Source organism: Gadus chalcogrammus, chromosome 3 (assembly GCF_026213295.1).
Source record: "Gadus chalcogrammus isolate NIFS_2021 chromosome 3, NIFS_Gcha_1.0, whole genome shotgun sequence".
In the NCBI taxonomy this organism is placed as follows: Eukaryota; Metazoa; Chordata; class Actinopteri; order Gadiformes; family Gadidae; genus Gadus; species Gadus chalcogrammus.
The window spans coordinates 9,463,365-9,482,771 of record NC_079414.1 but is presented as its reverse complement, the minus strand read 5'-3'; the positions used below and the strand labels follow the sequence as shown (position 1 = coordinate 9,482,771).

General features: G+C 47.7%; 2 protein-coding genes across 5 annotated transcripts; both read right to left on the bottom strand.

Annotated features, from left to right (window-relative positions):
• Positions 1–568: 568 nt before the first annotated feature.
• On the bottom strand, positions 569–12,544 carry capn9 (calpain 9). Its single transcript, XM_056585845.1, has 20 exons — positions 12,241–12,544; positions 10,754–10,823; positions 9,697–9,815; positions 8,329–8,462; positions 7,898–8,066; positions 6,737–6,820; positions 6,256–6,341; positions 5,872–5,946; positions 5,537–5,697; positions 4,912–5,069; positions 4,315–4,523; positions 4,094–4,130; positions 3,918–3,998; positions 3,496–3,553; positions 3,325–3,389; positions 2,768–2,836; positions 2,352–2,430; positions 1,660–1,776; positions 1,091–1,149; positions 569–905 (listed from the first exon to the last, which is right to left on the bottom strand). The coding sequence occupies exons 1-20, from the start codon at positions 12,454–12,456 to the stop codon at positions 879–881; spliced, it is 2,073 nt and encodes a 690-aa protein (XP_056441820.1). The 5' UTR covers positions 12,457–12,544; the 3' UTR covers positions 569–878.
• Positions 12,545–13,061: 517 nt separating this feature from the next.
• On the bottom strand, positions 13,062–19,305 carry taf5l (TAF5-like RNA polymerase II, p300/CBP-associated factor (PCAF)-associated factor). Of its 4 annotated transcripts, none has more exons than XM_056585855.1 (5): positions 19,014–19,305; positions 18,446–18,618; positions 18,061–18,165; positions 16,692–17,506; positions 13,062–15,732 (listed from the first exon to the last, which is right to left on the bottom strand). In XM_056585855.1, exons 1-5 carry the CDS (start codon positions 19,016–19,018, stop codon positions 14,929–14,931), a joined length of 1,902 nt encoding a protein of 633 aa, XP_056441830.1. In that variant the 5' UTR covers positions 19,019–19,305; the 3' UTR covers positions 13,062–14,928. The 4 variants fall into 4 exon arrangements, with proteins under 4 accessions (XP_056441830.1, XP_056441834.1, XP_056441832.1 ...); XM_056585859.1 differs by having other exon boundaries at positions 19,156–19,305; XM_056585857.1 differs by having other exon boundaries at positions 13,063–15,732; positions 18,446–18,587; positions 19,156–19,303.
• Between the last annotated feature and the right edge of the window lie 102 nt (positions 19,306–19,407).

Genomic DNA, 19,407 nt, shown 5'->3' with positions numbered 1-19,407 from the left:
TCAAAAAAGTTACTTGAAAAACAAAAAACCGTTCCCCCCTCTGTTTATTTTCGTTATTGGTACAGTCGATGTGTACCTAGACATTACGAATCAATTGACGATGGATTAGTTTATACTATTTTGATTAGTTAAATCATGATTTTGCTCAAAATCCAATTTGTCATATTCTGTATAGTACATATACATATTTATATATTTCTTACTATTCTTTGTTCATAGTACTAGTACACTATAACGATATTAATGCTGTTGTTAATTGTTTTATTTTTTATGTTTTATTGTTATTTCTACATATATATTTCAAAGACTATCAATGCCGTATCAACTACAGTGCAGTAATTCTCTCTGCCCTATATTTCATAGGCTCATTTTAAGATGCATTTTTCAGACATGTTGTGCCAGTTGCTAAACAATTTGTAATTCTATGTGTAATCTACCGTCTTTGTCATATCTAATTGTTGCACCTTGGTCTGTGAGTAAAGATTTTTTGTACAGTCGTAAACAATGAATTATTGTTAATGACAATAAAGTCAAGCTTTCCATCCATCTATTTATCTATGTTTAATTTTATTTAGATCAAGTCAGTCACACACAAGATTTCTTTTGAATTTTTGTCAAACGTCTTTATTGGTTCATTCTTATAAAGCACAACGGAAGCAAAGCCATCTCCGTCTGATAAGACCCATCAGATTCTTCATTAACCCCATTGTATTTCAAAGTATATGTAAACGATAGGAAAAAAAAAGGAAACCGAAAGACAGTCCTAATTATGAAAAGACCCCAGACCCCAGTTCACACATGTCCCATATTGCACTCCAGCACCATCGGGCGCTTTTTTGTTCTTCATAGCTTCTGGTAAAAAGTGTTCAGTAGCTCCCTCAGACGTTCATGGACATCATCAAGAACTGAATGGGAAACACACAAACATGATCCACCCATCATAAATCCAAATGTTCAAAATTGTGTCACAAAAGCTATATACAAGTTGTCCCGGAAACTGACAAACACACAAAAGTCGCCTGAGGATACATTTCAACCAATCAGTTGCATCATGAGTCATTAGAAATAGACCTTAAAGATTCATGTTTACCTGCATTATGTTCATGTTCACCTTCCCACTCTTCTTCGTGTCCAAACCCTGGAAAACTCCTGCAACAGACAAGTTTCTAGAGTCAAACACTGTCACCAGTACAGTCACACAGGCACTATCGTTAAACACTACTAGTCACATCGCAACAAACACTCACTAAAGTCAAACACAATCACTTCAGTCACACAGCCACACACATCACTGTGTCACATTGCAACAAACAGACTGTCACTCCAGTCAAAGAGTACTTGTCATTACGCAACAAACACACCGTCACTATACCGCCCAATTTACATTTAGAAAGACTCAGGATCAAGAGATGTTATTCCCTAAACCATTGTCAAATGGTTTCCCCAAATATTCTAGAAGGTTTCCCAACCCACCTAACCAATATGTCTGCTATAAGTGAGTAAGGTCTACTGTGTGTGTGTGTGTGTGTGTGTGTGTGTGTGTGTGTGTGTGTGTGTGTGTGTGTGTGTGTGTGTGTGTGTGTGTGTGTGTGTGTGTGTGTGTGTGTGTGTGTGTGTGTTTTCCCCGCTAAGCTTTGTCTCATCAGCGCTGAAACTCACTGAACATGTTCTCAAGACGAACGATGCACGTCAGGTAGTCGTCAAAGTCGATGTCGAAGTTTTCGTCTGCGAACCTCAGCCCCAGAAGCTGCAGGAGTTTGCTGTTCAGCTGCATGCCTGGGAGGATAAACAACAGAGGTGCTGAATGATGGGGCCAGATCCTTGTTCTTCAGCGACAGGGGCCCTCTATACCAGGGGCTCCCAAACTGTTTCATGCCACAGTGACCAACCTGTGGTGTGAAGGTGCATTTGGCCTGAGACCAACCAAATAGGTTGTACAATGTAATTTCTCGATGTATGTTGTTCATCACAAGACAGTATATCTTCTTCTTCAAGCATGCTAACACACTAGTGATCAAAAAAAACCAACACAGCTTGTATATTTTGGTCCAAAACTATTGATTGCATCGTCTCATGACACATTTGGTCCCCTGCTACATCCCAAACGTTGGATACCACTGTTCTTTACGATAATCTAGGCTCCCTACTATATCAAGTATACTATACTAAGGTCAAAAAAACAAAAAACATCTTATCCTGTCTTAATTATTATTACACGTATTATACTGTACTAATGATCTCAACTAAATTGAAGTTAATCATTGTAATTAATGTATTCAGGAAGTTCAAACTATATCCCAATGAGTTACAAAAGTGAATGTAATAAATATAGATATAGAATGATCTCTGACCTGCGGCCTTCAGGGCGATGCGGAGCTCATAGGAGGACATCTTCCCCGAGCGGTCAGTGTCGAAGGACAAGAACAGCATCTGGAACCACAACACACAAAAATGAACATCTGGAACCACAACACACAAACATATAATGTATAATTATAATGTATGAATGTATAAGCTAAAATTAAAATATTCTTCTGCATTGCTTTGAGTATATCGTTTTTGCGTTATCAAGGCAACATCGATAGTTATATTTGACTTTGGATGTAAATTCTGGATTTGTAGCACATTGATTTGGAACTGTTAACAGGGAGAGGTTTCACGTTATAGAAACATAATGCACACCCCTGGAACTTTATTGACCAATCAGAACCCAGGATTCAACAATGCCGTGGTATAAATGAAAACTGGGGGTTCAATGATTACATACAATCCACTTCTTCATCTTCTCCCAGAACACTTTGAACTCCTGGAACTCCAGCTGGCCAGTGTTGTCCACCTGGTGCTCTCTGTTAAGGTCCAGACACAAGGCAGAGACACACACACACACACACACACACACACACACACACACACACACACACACACACACACACACACACACACACACACACACACACACACACACACACACACACACACACACACGACAGAACACTAGAACACTGCTCAACCAACTCTCCAAATGGTACTGACTGCACCAATACTCTACTCTACAGTATTGCACTCTATTGTAGAAGGCCGTAGTCTACTGTAAGACAGTACTGTAGAAAAGGATATGTCCATCATGTTAATTAAACTATACTATACTGTACTGCACTGCATTGGACTGTACTGTATTAATCTACTCTAAGGCATTACTGTAGACCAGGAAACGTCCATCAGGTTAATTTGACTATAATGTACTGTACTATATTATACTGTACTGTACTGCATTGGACTGTACTGTATTAATCTGCTCTAAAGCATTACTGTAGATCAGGATACGTCCATCAGGTTGATGATGCTGTGGCAGGTGTTGAGAGTCAGACCGTCGAACTTGACCTCTTTCCCTGAGAACACAAACATACGTATTAATAAAACTGTGTTCTCCAGGGAACTCCAGCCGGGGCCCTGAGGAGCCGGCTGGCAGGAGACGGTCCGAACTCGTGGACTCACTTCGGCTCAGGACCCCGTTCAGCATCTGCTGAAGCTCCCTGGCAGAGATGGCCTGGTCCTGGGGACACAAAAGAACCACGGTCACCATAAACCCGGGGAATAGATCCGGAATTAGGAATCAAAATGATTCGATTTAGATTTCGAATCAGAATACGAATTGGATTTAAATATTCAATTTAATTTAACCTTTAATTCAAATCTGAGCTCTACCATGTCAACCTTCTAATAGGTCAACATTTTTACTTCAGTACTAGTCTAGTACTATTGTAATTTAATGTAAAAGGATAACGTGTGACATTGTGTAGATCCAATTTGGTACGGTCGATTTTTTACATGGTGACAAAAATGTTATGATTATTAATTTCATTGTCAAAGCTTCCACCGAATTGATGATGAGGTAGTGAGCGGTTGTGCGGGCGTACCGAGCCGGACAGCTGGTCGAACAGTCTCCTCAATCCCTTCTCCTCCTCCGTCTCCTCATCTGGGGAGCTGGGCATGGGGGGCTGAAGAGGAGGACATGGAGACACAGGTCAAGAACAACCACATGAAACAGACAGACTAAACACAGACAGACTGACAGACAGACAGACAGACTCACATCAGGCAGGTCAGCATCTACTTCGCTCCCCATCTCCCTGTGCAAAGAGGTCAAAGGTCATTGATGGGTGACCCATCTTTGACTCGTCAATCCTATTTTGTGTTGTCATGTTTTTTTGTTCAACCAAGATCAATGAAGTTGACCTTATCACATCTTATTCTACGATTCTAACTGAGGCTATATAGCGTCCTAGCTTAACCAATCAGAGGGAGCAAACTCACAGTGCCGTGGCCTTCTTCTCAGAGAAGACGCGGATGAGGAAGTCTGCTTCGTGGTGCGGCTGGAAGGTAGTGGGCACCACCAGGTACTTCCCGGGCGGGAGGGTGAAGCGCTCCGACACCTCGCGCACGTTGACGTAGGTCCGGCTCCGGGCCTTGGAGCCGTTGTAGCGGAAGAAGTCCTTCCCAAGTTGGTCCACGTCGTCTGGGGCCTGGAGGGACAGAGGGACGGGAGGCGGGGGAGGAGGAGGTGGGGGAGGAGGAGGCGGGGGAGGAGGAGGTGGGGGAGGAGGAGTAGCAGGAAGGGAAAGGGGAGGAGGTATGGAGAGGAGAAAAGGTTGTAGGAGGAAGAAATGTAGCAACTTCAAACCAAAGGCAGAAATCAGATTCTAAAGACATTTAAAGATTAAATAGACTAAATAGGCCTGTGCAGACATAAATTATAATAAAAAGCTGTGGCAAACAGAAACTCTCTCTCTCTCTCTCTCTCTCTCTCTCTCTCTCTCTCTCTCTCTCTCTCTCTCTCTCTCTCTCTCTCTCTCTCTCTCTCTCTCTCTCTCTCTCTCTCTCTCTCTCTCTCTCTCTCTCTCTCTCTCTCACCTCGTACACGGCGAACCCGATGGTCTCCATGTCCATCCCTTCCTTCCTGAGCAGTCGCCGGTTCTTCTGCATGAGGGCGATGACCACGCTGCAGACGTCGTCATCGTCGTCCGTGTCCTCCAGCGTCAGCTTGAACTGTGGGTTGGTCCAGAAGGTGTCTGGGGGTCGGAGGTCACAGCATCACAGGGTCAGCCATGTGACAAGCAGCAGAGAAGACCGGCTACTAGTAGAGCAGTAATCTAGTATTCGCTAGGGTGGTAACCGCGTAGGGACTTGAAGTGACCAGAGGTTTGATTCCTATCTGAAGTCCTTCATGTCATTTCCCTCTCCTCAAACCCAAACCTTAACCCTATAATTAATAAATAATAATGTATTAGTAATGGTAAACTAGTATAAAGTAAATAGTGGTGAAAAAAGTGAGTAAAGGACAAAATACAACGCTACACCACCCCCAAATGACGTAGGCCTATGCAGTACAAAGGATGCCTTTTTTTCTTGCTTTTTCCGAATTCCGATTGTTATCAGGCAAAACTGTATAAACATTACCAAAACATCAAACAGTAAATCAATTAAATATTAAATCAACACGAAGCTTAAAGGAACCGCTTTCACCCCTCGGGCTCACCGATGTAGTTGCGGCAGCCTCCAGCGGTGGAGCCGCGAATCCATTTCCCCTCGAACCAGCTGACCTCCCAGTGGTGCGGCGTGTTCTCCACCAGGGAGTCCGGGGTGAGGTTGCAGATCTCCACCTTGTCGTAGTTGCTCTTGAAGTCCTCGAACTCCATCCTGCCGGTGATAACATCGTCATTCAGTCATTCACACGCGCCAACCATACACGTTGACCGGTTATGTTCATGCGTTCTGAATTGGTCCAGTTATTGTAGAAAATCATCAGCCTCTCTACACACGTCCTGAATAACATGATTTATGAGGTCCATGTATCGGAGCGGAGGAACTGACCAGAATTCCCCGTCATCTGAGTGTTTCAGGATGCGATCTTTATCTGCCTTGTCCACCTGACTCCACTCCTTGGAGCTGCAAGAGGAGCGACACAAGATCAAATGGCGGTTAATGTGTGTTCATGTGTCAACTACAAGATAAACATGATGTTGGATTCTTTAAAAGGATTCATCTCGGAACTCATATTACTTTTTATAATTATTATTGTAATTTCTTTCATTTATTTATTAAGGCTTCTTTGTTTGCAAACAATCAGATTTTTTCCGCCAATCTCTTTCCCTTTCAACCCTTTTTAAACTGGGTTTTCATTGGTTATTTTGAAATATCGAATCAGATTTTATACAAATAGGTTAACGCGTATTGTCCCTCTCTACTTTCTCTCACCTGTCGCTCCAGGGCCCGTTCCACTCAACCGTTCCCCACGGGTTTCTGATCCGGATGAGCTGAACCTTCCGTCCCCTGCAGTTCACCTGCAGGTCGATAGAGGGCGCCCCAGGCCAGGGTAATGATCATTTATTGCACATTGAAAAATATCTGCCTACCTCTAACATCCTTGAAGGCCGAATAGGGCCTATGTGTACATCATCCAAATAGCACTACTTCTGCATGTCAAACATCACATGTAATGGATACAACAACAGTAGATACAGTTGAAAAGCTAAGAATAGTGAAAAGACAGCCTATTGTATATAAATCAAGTATAAGCATGTATGCAAGCTATTTCCATGGACTCAACATCATAGTGATGCCCTGTTCATGAATGTAAAGGGCCTGTATATAAATGCATTCACGGGATTCCGTTGGTTTAATAATAAAGGACAGTGGAGTAATTCCAGAGTCAGACTGGTCTCTCTGGGGTCCTCACCTCCTCCAGGCCAGTGATGGAGTAGGCGTGGCCTTTCACCAGGCCGCTGGACGTCTGGGCCTCTGATTCGGCGGAGCTGCTGATCTGTAGAATTGTGGGAGAAGCCAAAACACATTTTATTCTCAGCCCCCAAGCCACCAATCAGACCGTATCTCTCGCCTATAGTCATCAATCTGAGATGTTTTTTATATGGGCATTACCTATAAGTGAGGAGCACTAAGTTTAAAGCTTGGAAGTCATTGGTCAGCGTCCGACGCGATTGGTCAAAAACCTCAGCGGTGAGCTCCTTATCGGCTGTGGCTACTTAGTTTATTTCCAAATTAATCAAAAGTACATCTCATCTCATCTGGCCTCACTTCTGCTTTAGTCTCTTCTATTCTACTGTTCTCGTGTTCAACCTACCGAAGTTCTCCCATGTGACCCCCCTCTTCCGGGACCTCCACTGGCTCCCTGTAGTAGCTCGCATCAAATTTAAGATGATGGTACTGGCATACAAGGCAGTCGATGGAACTGCCCCTGCCTACCTCCAAGCATTGCTAAAGCCACACACCCCAGCTCGATCCCTCCGCTCAACTACCTCAGCTGGACGTCTGGAACCGCCATCGTTAAGAGCTAGCAAAGGCCGTTCAGCAAAGTCGCAACTTTTCTCGGTTTTGGGACCTCAGTGGTGGAACGAGCTCCCTGCCGCTCTCAGGACCGCAGAGTCGCTCACTATCTTCCGAAAAAGACTCAAGACTCACCTGTTCAGAGTCCACCTCGACTCTGCATAGCCACCTTCCCACTTCTGGCCACCATTGTACACTGTATTGTATTGTATTGTATTGTATTGTATTGTATTGTATTGTATTGTATTGTATTGTATTGTAGTACTTAACTGTGTAGCAACTGCAGTAGCTGCTATCATGGCTGTAACACGGGGAATTCATTGACCTAGCGATTGTGGTACTTGCAATTGGTTCTATGAACATCCTTTCTGTACCGACAGCGATATATTGATGCACTTCTTATGAAAAATGTACCTGTATGTATGTATTGTAAGTCGCTTTGGATAAAAGCGTCTGCTAAATGCCCTAAATGTAAATGTAAATGTACTATCATCTGCTGCCTTAGTGATGGTGCGGAGGCGGTGGTGGTGGTGGTGGCACTAGGAGATGTCCTTACGTCGATGGAGCAGCCCATCATGGAGCTCCTGTCCAGGGCTTTCTTCATGATGGTGAAGAGTTTTTTTGGAGCGCTCTTGGTCTCGTACATTTCGCCCACACCGCCGGTGAAGTCCTCCATGGCCTCCATGGTGCTGCCGCCCTTCAGAGACTCGTAGCTGCCATGAAGTCTGGGGGATTCAGAATGAGGTCAGGAGAGTCCAATTCAAACGCTTGCAGGGTTGGCTGATCCAAGTAGGCTGAACATTATTGTTGACTCGTGGACGGAAAAAGGAAATCATTTGCACATATTATCAGACTATTTCAAAGGAAATATTTGTATTTTGTTTTGTTAGAATAAACCTGACTATGGTATGCAATAATTATATATTGGTCCCTCTGGGTGAAGTCGTGCGCTACATGATGGTGAGTAGTGCGGGCAGTAGGACCTACTTGGCGTAGGCCTTCTCCAGCAGAGCGCTCCAGAACTCATTGTTGGAGGCAGAGTGCAGCATGACCAGCTTGTTGCGGACGGTGGGGAGCCGGTCGTCCACCACCACGTCCAGCCACTTGTTGTGCTGCCAGAACTACGGACACACAACCACACAATCGGGGGTCAGGGCAGCATGTCCCGTCTTTGGCAGATGATAAATAATAATGATGATAAGTAACGTTATAAGGGGTTTGATATGGTGAATTATTCATTTTTTTTTTTTAGGGTTATTTGAGATTGGAGTATTAACGATTTGAGAATCTGAGGTTTTTAAAATAAAACATTTTTAGGAATTTGAGAATTAATATGAACCTCCAGGGAGAGTAAGACTAACATAAGTAACATTATTTATGTGCTGGCAGTTTGCATTGTGTTTTTTTTCGGGTTATGGTTCAAACTAAGTCTAGGGTTTAGATCACGGGTGGTAACAGGGAATGGGAGGGTCGGATGAGGGAATGGGAGGGTCGGATCAGGAACTGGGAGGGTCGGATCAGGGACTGGGAGAGTCGGATCAGGAACTGGGAGGGTCGGATCAGGGACTGGGAGAGTCGGATCAGGGACTGGAAGAGTCGGATCAGGAACTGGGAGGGTCGGATCAGGGACTGGGAGAGTCGGATCAGGGAATGGGAGGGTCGGATAAGGGACTGGGAGGGTCGAATCAGGGACTGGAAGAGTCGGATCAGGAACTGGGAGGGTCGGATCAGGGACTGGGAGAGTCGGATCAGGGACTGGGAGGGTCGGATCAGGGACTGGGAGGGCCATATCAGGGACTGGGAGAGTCGGATCAGGAACTGGGAGGGTCAGATGAGGGACTGGGAGGGTCAGATGAGGGACTGGGAGGGTCAGATGAGGGACTGGGAGGGTCAGATGAGGGACTGTGAGGGTCAGATGAGGGACTGGGAGGGTCGGATGAGGGACTGGGAGGGTCGGATCAGGGACTGGGAGGGTCGGATCAGCGACTGGGAGGGTCGGATCAGGGACTGGGAGGGTCGGATCAGGGACTGGGAGGGTCAGATGAGGGACTGGGAGGGTCAGATGAGGGACTGGGAGGGTCAGATGAGGGACTGGGAGGGTCGGATCAGGGACTGGGAGGGTCGGATCAGGGACTGGGAGGGTCGGATGAGGGTCTGGGAGGGTCGGATCAGCGACTGGGAGGGTCGGATCAGGGACTGGGAGGGTCAGATGAGGGTCTGGGAGGGTCGGATGAGGGACTGGGAGGGTCGGATCAGCGACTGGGAGGGTCGGATCAGCGACTGGAAGGGGCGACAAACGCATGAACCACCTTAAAGGTTGCCCGTCCTGTTCTACCACTCACGGAGCTCACGTACCTGGAAGTGGAAGACACCAGCGTAGCTGTTATCAAATTCCTGGTCGCGGGGGACCACCCGGGCCAAGTTTTTCTTTTGGAGGGTCAGGGAGGCGGTGGCTGCCAAAAGCCAGCAGTCCCCTGTGGCGCAACAGTTGATATTAGACACTTTATTATCTGATTTGTTCAGAGTGCCATAGTTTGTGAGCCAGTAACTCTGACAACGAGACAGCCATACAATTATAAAGTCTACATGCAAAATATAACCCCCCCCAGTACAGGGCAAAATGATAAAGCTGCTATCCTCATCCCCAAAATGATAGAATTTGCATCATGATCAGTGATGGAATTCCAGGGCAGAAGACAGACAACGAATACAGTGTGGCTCAGAGATGTACAGCAGAGAATGTACACTCTACAGTGTCTGCTGTACATCTCTGAGCTGACTCACTCAAAGAATTAAGCCTGTGCTTCTAAGACCTAAAAGGAAACATAAAAATTGGCTCATTGCTTAGGGAACCAAAGCCAGTGAAGTAGTGTTATGTGATAAAATTCTAACTACGGGGAACTAGATAAAACAGTATAGTAATAAAGCACTGAAGTTTACACTGTAGGAGATATCAATCATGGGACCTGAAGTTCCATGAAAAAAGTTGAAGCCCGGTAAACCCTTCTTGACCTAACATTCTAGTACAACCAAAAACCAGTTGTGGATGGCCTAGATGTAATTCTGATAGAGCACCAAGATGGTGCCTTGGAATGTGTGTGACATCCTGTGGAACCCTCCTATAGAGAGAGAATGTCACCAAGATTAGTCCTTAGTTTGGACATATGATAAGGGCTTGAACCACCACCAAATTATGCTTTGATATGCACCGCTGGAACCCCACTGGAACACAATAAAACCTTAAGAATGAAGACACATTTATGAATTGAATGAAAACCACAATCCCTTAAAGAGGCAAGGTTTGCCTCTTTTATTGATGGTGGTATTCATTCAATTATTTAATTGCCTTGCCAGAGTCTGACAAAGTGGACACATTCACAGCATTACGTATTTCCCTCATAACTTCACGTACCAAGCTGCCCTTGACAAATGTCAGTCCTGTTTGCGTCGCCCACCACGAACCTGGGGTTATCACACAGCTCCTGCGGGGGCGAGAGGGAGGGGGGTGCAACAGATACAAACACAAGGTGAACTGGTTGCTTTCGTCATCGGAGAGAAAAAATAACAACCCGGAAACTATGTCTTTACTAGGTGTGTTCACATTCCAGACACATTCACCATCAACACACAACAGATCTGGCACCTACAGTATCCACTCCTAAGAAACGCCCAAGAATGCAATGCTGTAGTAATGGCTACCAACGGAAAGCTCTTTTGTTTCATTTTTGTGTGTCCCTTTAGTTTATTCACAAGGGGCAGTGCTGAGCACCTAGTGAGTGTTTGCAATCAGGAACTACGTGCTACTTAGGACAATCTGGCCGATGTCACCATTCTGTTAATGTAAACTAGGCCTGAAGGAAATGAAGAAAAAGGATTAAACCCACTGACATTCTGTAGAGCTTTGAGGATCTTGAGGATCTAACATAACGCAGACATTACCTTTGTCAGTGTCATTATGAACATATAAACTACATAAACTTGTTGGAGGGCTTTTACTGTGGAGTTGCCAGATGTGGTGACAGCAGTTTGGCTTAGTCACCGCACAGCTCAGACTGCATTGAACAACCTGACAGCGTTGGCTGTATACCCCGATGGATGACTCCAGACTCTAGGGCTAGGAGAATTTCCACCACTGCTTCCAAAGCTTGTGTCTATATTGCAATTCATACGTTTAAATAGTATGTTGATTAACGTGTATGGACCTCGATGAAAGTATATTTAGACAAGCAGTTATCCAAGTCAATAGTAAGCTGAGTACACGAGCCTGCAACTACAACACCCAATAATAATGTCAATAGGCAGCCTTCAACAACGACTTAATAACACACAGCTTCCCTGCATTATGCTTTAAACACCTTAACATTATTAATGCTATGAATACGCTTGGCTTCCTCAGCATTGTAACAGGTTCATTGCAGCAATATTTCGAAGACATCTGATCACTAAATCATCCAGCTCCCCACTAGTGCTCCTATGAGCTGACAGCAGACATCTGCGACTGAAAAGCCCAACAGATTACCAGTCAATCTCCTTTGGCTCGGTCAAGTTTCCGAAAAGATTAGATTTTTTGTTGGAAGGTTACGTTTTAAAAATATAATCAGTGTTATAGTTAACAGCTGGTAATCAGTGATGCCAAAAAACATATTTATGGGAAACAGAGACCCACACACACAGGGGAGCCTGCCCCCTTGATGGGCTCCCTGTAATGGGAGCCACAGCCTTGATGACCCCCTGAAGTCACCATGGACCACCTATACACTAGACATCACTGCACAGAGCTAGATCTCTCGCATACTGTATGAACACGGACACAGGTCCCATGTGGTCCACATCTCACACCATAAGTCTGTATCACACACACACACACACACACACACACACACACACACACACACATACCCCAGGGCGCTTCCATTCAAACGCGAGGGGGGGGCTCTTGCTGTAGAAGAGCGCGGAGTCGTCAGCGGGGAAGTCCGGGTCCTCGAACAAGACCTGCCTCTGGAGGCAGTCCTGACGGATCTCCTTGAAGGAGCGTCCGTCGTTCTGCGTGTCCATGGCGACGGGGGCTGCTGAGTGCTTGGCCCGCTGGCTGGAGAGGGAAGACTGGATGGGCATGGTGTCTGGTGGAGAGCAGTCGTGGGGAGCTCACCTGCTCAGGTGTGACAGGCAGCCCGGTGCTGTGGTATGTGTATTTGTGTGTCAGGCTGTGATGGAGAGACCAGCCGGTTTGGTTGGGACACACCCTTCACGCCAAACTGGTTTGGTCTCCTTGCCCAAGGTGGAGCAGCAGTGACACGCCCCTTGAGCTTATCCCGCGGCCTGCCAGCCCTCTCTCTCCCTTGCTCTAGATGTCTCTCACCCTCTCCGTCACTCCCTCTCCAACACTCTGCCTCACTGGGCTCAAAGGTGCAACTCATTCCTGAAGTGTTTCCACTAAGGTCACCTTAACCCTACATATGACAAAATATGACCAATATTCCTTGTCACATGATTTAAACACTCAACTAAACTCAATGAAGTACTGGTGCAGTCTTATGTGACCTGAACAGGGTCAAATATAAATATTTATCCACATTAATATTAAGCTGACACAGAATGTACTTGTGCACACAAGTTGCTTGTTACCACGTTAAAGTGATAAAGAATATCACTACAGGACTGAGAGAAATTCAATCCTCTACAGAATACAGATTAGCTTTCAACAATCCAACAGCTTGTCGACAAAATATTTAACATTAAGCTTTTTAACAATTTGATTACAGATGGGAATCCAGCCCAGAGAGACAAACTTGAGGATCTAACATAACGCAGACATTACCTTTGTCAGTGTCATTATGAACATATAAAACGACATAAACTTGTTGGAGGGCTTTTGCTGTGGAATTACCGGATGTGGTGACAGCAGTTTAGCTTCACCCCACAGCTCAGACTGCATTGAACAACCCGACAGCGCTGGGTGTGATCAGGAAAGCTCAAGACACAACGTCATCAAATAAAACTCTTATTTATTAAGCTAGATCTGTACTCAGAGCTTACGTTTTACAGAACCAAATGTCACTTTTCTGAAGTCAGGTATACTTGGCGCCGGGAACCAGATTGACCCACAAATGGAAATTTTTCAAAATAACATGGTGTGGCAGCTGGAATCAGAGGATAACAAATCTTGAATCAACCATTTTGCGCACAAACAAAACCTTGCATAAAGGGCTTTTTTCTATTTTGGTAGAAACCTTCATAAAAGTTTACAAAAATATATTTACACTTTGTATAGCATGGTACAAAGAATGCCACAGGTGTGCGAAACTGTCGATAATACAACCAGAAATGTCCTCCGTCTGTATTTACACTCCGGGAGAGTTCATATAAAAAACAGAAACAAACATCGTTAGCATCCTCACCTTAAAGTCTACAGCTACAACTCTCTGGGTGTCAAACCCACAATGGAGACCCATGAGTTGCTTTTACACCCTTACAGAAATACCCAGCGACTGCATTTCCATAGTCTTGTCCTGGCTGTTGACTCCCCTACCCCTCTGATAGTTCATGGACAACCAAAGGACGCTTCAGATGGGATGACCTGACCTGTTCATAAACACTGAGTATGGCTTGTAGGCTACAGTCCCCCCGTCTGATCGCTGGTGGCTAGGGGGCGCTGCACAGGGGGACTGGTCTCACGACTTCCGGTTCAGAGATAGGGGTGGAGGGGGAGGAGGGTGCAATGAGCTAGTAGTGGCCCTTTCCTAACCGCCTCACCCCTTGTAGCCATCGTTTGAACTGAGACTTGTGATGCGGAAAACATCCAGGATGGAAGACAGATTCCACCAGAAACATGAGGGGTGAATGAACCTTCTCATGGGTCAGGCATGTAGTAGATAAGAGCCTATCTGGCATGTTCAACAGAAAACAGTGACAGCCAGAACATTGGAACGTCAGTGAAGCCATCCCTGGAGGACAGAGGTTTTCATGGCCGAGCTTACAGAGGATGGTTAAGTGACATGCCAAAATGAAAGGACTAGAAACGTTAGGGATTCCTCTCTTTTGGACCACAGAGGACTTTCCCACCGCTGAAGGTAATGGTCTATCAGCAGGTTGCTAGACAATACAAATAACAAGAAAAACATAGTCACTAGAGGTCGCTTTATTTGAGTAATAAATACAAAGCACACTGGCTGTTATCCTTTAACCAATGCGGGCCATTCACGGACGATCCCCTGTTGAGATGTAGCAACCATTGAACTCAAGGAGGCTGAAGATAAAGACAACGTCTGCTGTAATCTCCCAGCTTAGGGAAGCAGTTGAGGCCAGGTGAGAAAATAGAAGTGAAGCGTTGTACAAAGGAAAAAACGAACTGAAGAACTGACCGTGGCCGTAATTAATGACTCACACCTTCGTTAAACCAGTAACCCTTTAGCTACACCAGTATCCCTTTTGACCAGCAATGCTGGCCGTTTTGGTGAGGTGAGGAATGGGATCACGGGATCCAAGTCACCCGTCACCACGGTGACTCGGAGGAAGAGCCCTCCAAAGTAGCCGACCGGCGGACACTCGTTGTAAACCCCCTAAAGGAAGCCCGGGGCGCGGCGGCGGCTACTGTTCCGTCTTCTCCTGTGCCGTGCCGGTGACCAGCAGGAGGTTGCAGGCCATGAACTGGACGTTGAGCACGCTGCCGGTGGCCCCAGAGTACAGCCCCACCAGCTCCCCCGACGACCCGTCCGCGGGGCTCCCGGCGTGGACAGACGACCGCACCACGTCCCACACCCGCACCGAGTTGTCTGCGGCGGCCGAGGCCAGCAGGCTGCTGTCGGGGCTGAAGGACAGGCTGGACACGCCGTCCGTGTGGCCGCGCAGGTCCTTCACCAGCCCGCCCGACGCCAGGTCCCACAGCTTGACCCGCTGGTCCTCGCCGGCCGACGCCAGGTACTTGCCGTCGGGGGAGAAGGCCAGCGCCAGCACGGGCCCGCGGTGGCCCGTGAACAGCCGCACGGAGGCGCCCTGCTGCGTGCTCCACAGTCGCACCGTCTTGTCGGTGGAGCCCGTGGCCAGGTAGTTGGAGTTGGGGTGGAACTTGACGCAGTCCACGTCGGCCAGGTGGCCGGCGTACAGCCGCAGGGGGTAGGTGCGGGAGAAGGTCCAGAGGCGCGCCGTGCGGTCCTGGGAGCCGCTGGCGAAGTACAGGCTGCAGGGGCTCACGTCCACGTCCCACACCGGGTAGGCGTGGCCGCGGTACAGGGCGGTGTTGGTGAAGCTGCCCAGGTCCCAGTAGCGGATGGTGGTGTCCTCGGAGCAGGAGAGCAGTCCCGAGGAGTCCGTCAGGAAGGCGGTGCGGAAGACGGGGCCGCTGTGCCCCCGCAGCGTCTGGATCTCGCTGCCGGAGCCCTCCTCTTCCTCCTCCTGGAAACAAGATGAAGGAGGTGGAGTCGACGAGGAGGTGGGAGAAAGAGAAGGAGGATTAGGGGGCGGAGGGTGAGGGAGGAGATGAGTCAAAGGAGATGAGATGGGGAAGGAAATGGAGATGATGGGGAGGAGGAAGATGTTGAGTGAGATTAAGGAGGAGGTGAAGGTGATGAGAGGTGGAGAACATGCCGTCACAACAGGGCTCTCGTGTAATGACAGCGGTCTCAGACTAGAATGATCACTTCTGAAAGTTGTGAGAATAGGGACTAAAACATAGCCACCAGTGTCACTACAGAGATATGAATAACTTGATCATTTAGGGAGGATTGCTGGTTCCTACTGAAACCAGGAACAAATGTAGGCTACTGTTAGTTTCCTGAGAATTGCTCTGACGACTGTATCATTATGGCCCCATCTGGTGGACATTCAGTTTTTCAGTTGCAAGACTCAAGCAGAACTATAGATAGAGATTCACAGTAAATTTCGATGCAGTCAAATGATACACTAAATGTAGTACAAACACCAGCCAACATATACCAGAATTAGACTGCTAAAACTATTTTTGGCAGTCTAATTCTGGTTCTGGTTTTGTAACCACACGTTACCACTGACTCAAGACCCCCATAAACAGCATGCAAGCCGGTCAATGGTTGACCAACCTAGATGATACAATTCAACAACTTTGATGCTACTCTCTTTCAGGCCAACCCGGCTCTTTTCTTCTCTACATTTACATTCAGCGTATTTAGCAGACGCTTTAAACCAAAGCGACTTACAATAAATACATTTGTCGTAAGAAAGTAAAAAATATATATCGCTGTCGGTACAGAAAGGTATCTTGCGTTGCTGCACCAAACAAATCCCCCACCATCCCTCTCCTTCCATCCTGCTCGTACTGCATTCCTCCTCCACACCCCCCCCTCCCTCCCTCCGTCCGTCCGTCCGACGCCACCCACCTCTTCCTCCAGCAGGTCGCAGGCCAGGTGGATGTGGGACACGTCCACCTGGTGGGGGCGGGCCTTCAGCTTGCGGGCGCGGAGGCTCCACAGCTTCACGGCCGAGCTGTCGAACCCGGCGGCCAGCAGCCGGCTGTCTGCCGCCACCTCCGCCGTGTTCAGCAGCTGCTCCGTGTGGTGGAAGGCGTAGAAGCACACGGTGGTCAGCGAGGGCGGGCCCTCCCGCACCTTGCGGATGCAGTCCTGCAGCGCGTCCAGCGCCGCCTCGTTCTGGGGGAGGACCCCCGCCGGGAGCTCCACCCCCTCGCCGCCGCCCCCCTCCGCCCCGTCCATCCCCGCCCATGTGGGGGCCGACGTCAGGGCCGGGTGGGGGCCGGACGCCGGACCTCCGTTAGCCGCCGTGGCCACGCCCGCGGGGGCAGTGACGCCGCCGTAGAGCTGGTAGTCGGTGCGCTTGGCGGCCGTGACCTCCAGCTGCAGGTGGGCGCCCAGGGCCCTGCAGAGGGCGCCATTGTCCTCGCTCTGCAGGTAGCGCAGCAGGTAGGCGTAGGCCGGCTCCGTCAGCCGCACCACGTACTTGTGCTGCAGGAAGGCGCTGAGCTTGGCGTTGGCGGCGGCGTCCTGCGGCGTCAGCACGCTGCGGAGCTGCTCCACCGTGGCCCGCTGCTCGCCGTCCGCCAGGAAGGCGCCGTGGAAGTGGCCGTAGAAGGCGTCGGCGGTCGCCTTGAGGCCGCAGCGCACCATGTCCAGGTGCAGGTAGATGAAGAGCGGGTACAGCACGCCGCTCACCTCCCTCGCCCAGGGCACCTCCGTCTCTAGTGGGGGGGGACGACAACAATTAGTCAGTCAACCAGTAGAGTCAGGACGGTAAACTCACTCAACACACAAAGGCCCCATCCTATGATGATCCAAAAGGGATCTTTAAAAAGGGCCCCCGTTGGATCATCTCACCCTCATTTGTACCCACTGGGGTGACATCCAGAACAATGACATAAAAGTTACTTTCCTTTTCAAACGAATGCATACTTTAATTGCTCTCACCCTAATCTCTGATCCAGCAGTCATACTAGGTTGCAACCCGAACTTCTGTTCCAGCAGTCCTACTATATTATAGTAGATCTTCTGATCGAAGAGCAGCAGTCGTACTTTGTTATAGTAGATCTTCTGATCAAGCAGTCCTACTAGGTTATAGCAGAACTACTGATCCAACAGTCCTATGTTATAGAACTTCTGATGAAGCAGTCCTACTACGTTATATTTAGCCTGACTTGTGAGACCAAAAAAAATTCTGATAAACTATGTAAACAGGGTGGACTGTTGGAACACTCAACCAGGGAGGGTCCATTATATCAGGAGCGTGTGTGTGCACCTGTGAGAAACGTGCGTAGCTTGGAGAACTGGGTCTCATACTGCTGGGGGTCCGATTGGCATGGGGCAGCAGAGACAACGTTGGCACACCCCGACTCCGTCTGCACTGCTCAGCGGGGGAGGGAGAGAGAGCAGGACACACACACACACACACACACACACACACACACACACACACACACACACACACACACACACACACACACACACACACACACACACACACACACAGAGAAATGGAGACAAAAGCTTTTTAAGAGCGTAATTCAAACCGTAATGAAATTAATAATGGCTATGTACAACGTAGAGTACCATGTTGACGGTTCATTATTACAATTCTCCAAACAAGACCCGAAACAGAAACCCAAGCAAGGCAGTCTCCTTACCAGTCAGATTTGCCGCCATCTCTTCTGGCGTCTGGAAGAGTTTTGCCCCTCTCATGGGACTTTCCGCGTCCACATACTGTCTCCTCTTGAGGTACTGGGCGACTACATACTGGATCTGCTCAGTGCGTACCCTCTTCATGACCTGAAGAAGCAAAGGAACGGACGTCTGACATCTGATGCACAGACAGGTTACAAATAAAGATACCTGAACGAGGATAACTTTACATAAATAGTGTCACTCACACGACCGAACTACAGAATTGCTTTAAAAAGGTATTTTGTTATATCGCACGTATCATTCATTGAGGATGAAAGGATCCCCAAACAGTTACAACTGATTTTCTAATCAAACACATACACTTCATACAATGAAAACCAACCGACATATTTTGGTCTTGACCTCGCCCGCCCCCAGCTCTTGTCAGATAACAACATCTACAATAGTCAGAAGTGATGCTTTGGGGGGGAACAGCTAACTGCTAGCAGTGGGACGGGCCTGGCCACTGTAAACTTTTAGCGGGATTAGCATCCGAACCCTGATGTGCTACGGAACAAACCCCTGACTTACTGCATGTCGTGGCCTTCTTTGTGGTGGTGGGTAAACCGACTACATGCAAGATGACCTGGCTCTCTGCAACCTGGTAATTAAACTACTTCGCTGCATGTCGTAGCGGTCCCGTCGAGGCTTTGCCGACCCATGTTCTACCCACCATCAAGTAGCCACCGAGCTAGCTCCTCTCATCCTCCTGGGCGGTCGTTCGTCGGTCCATTACCCTGGCCTGGATCACTCTGGCGTCTCGCTGCATACTGACAGGAGACTGCAGACACATTTTAAATTGTTTCGCGTATTTATTTTTCCTTATTAAATTGCGCACTTGTAAGATATTTCACACACTCATATTATTTTGGATTTATCTTATTCTATTTTATTGTTTACAGTATCTGTACTTATCACTTTTTAG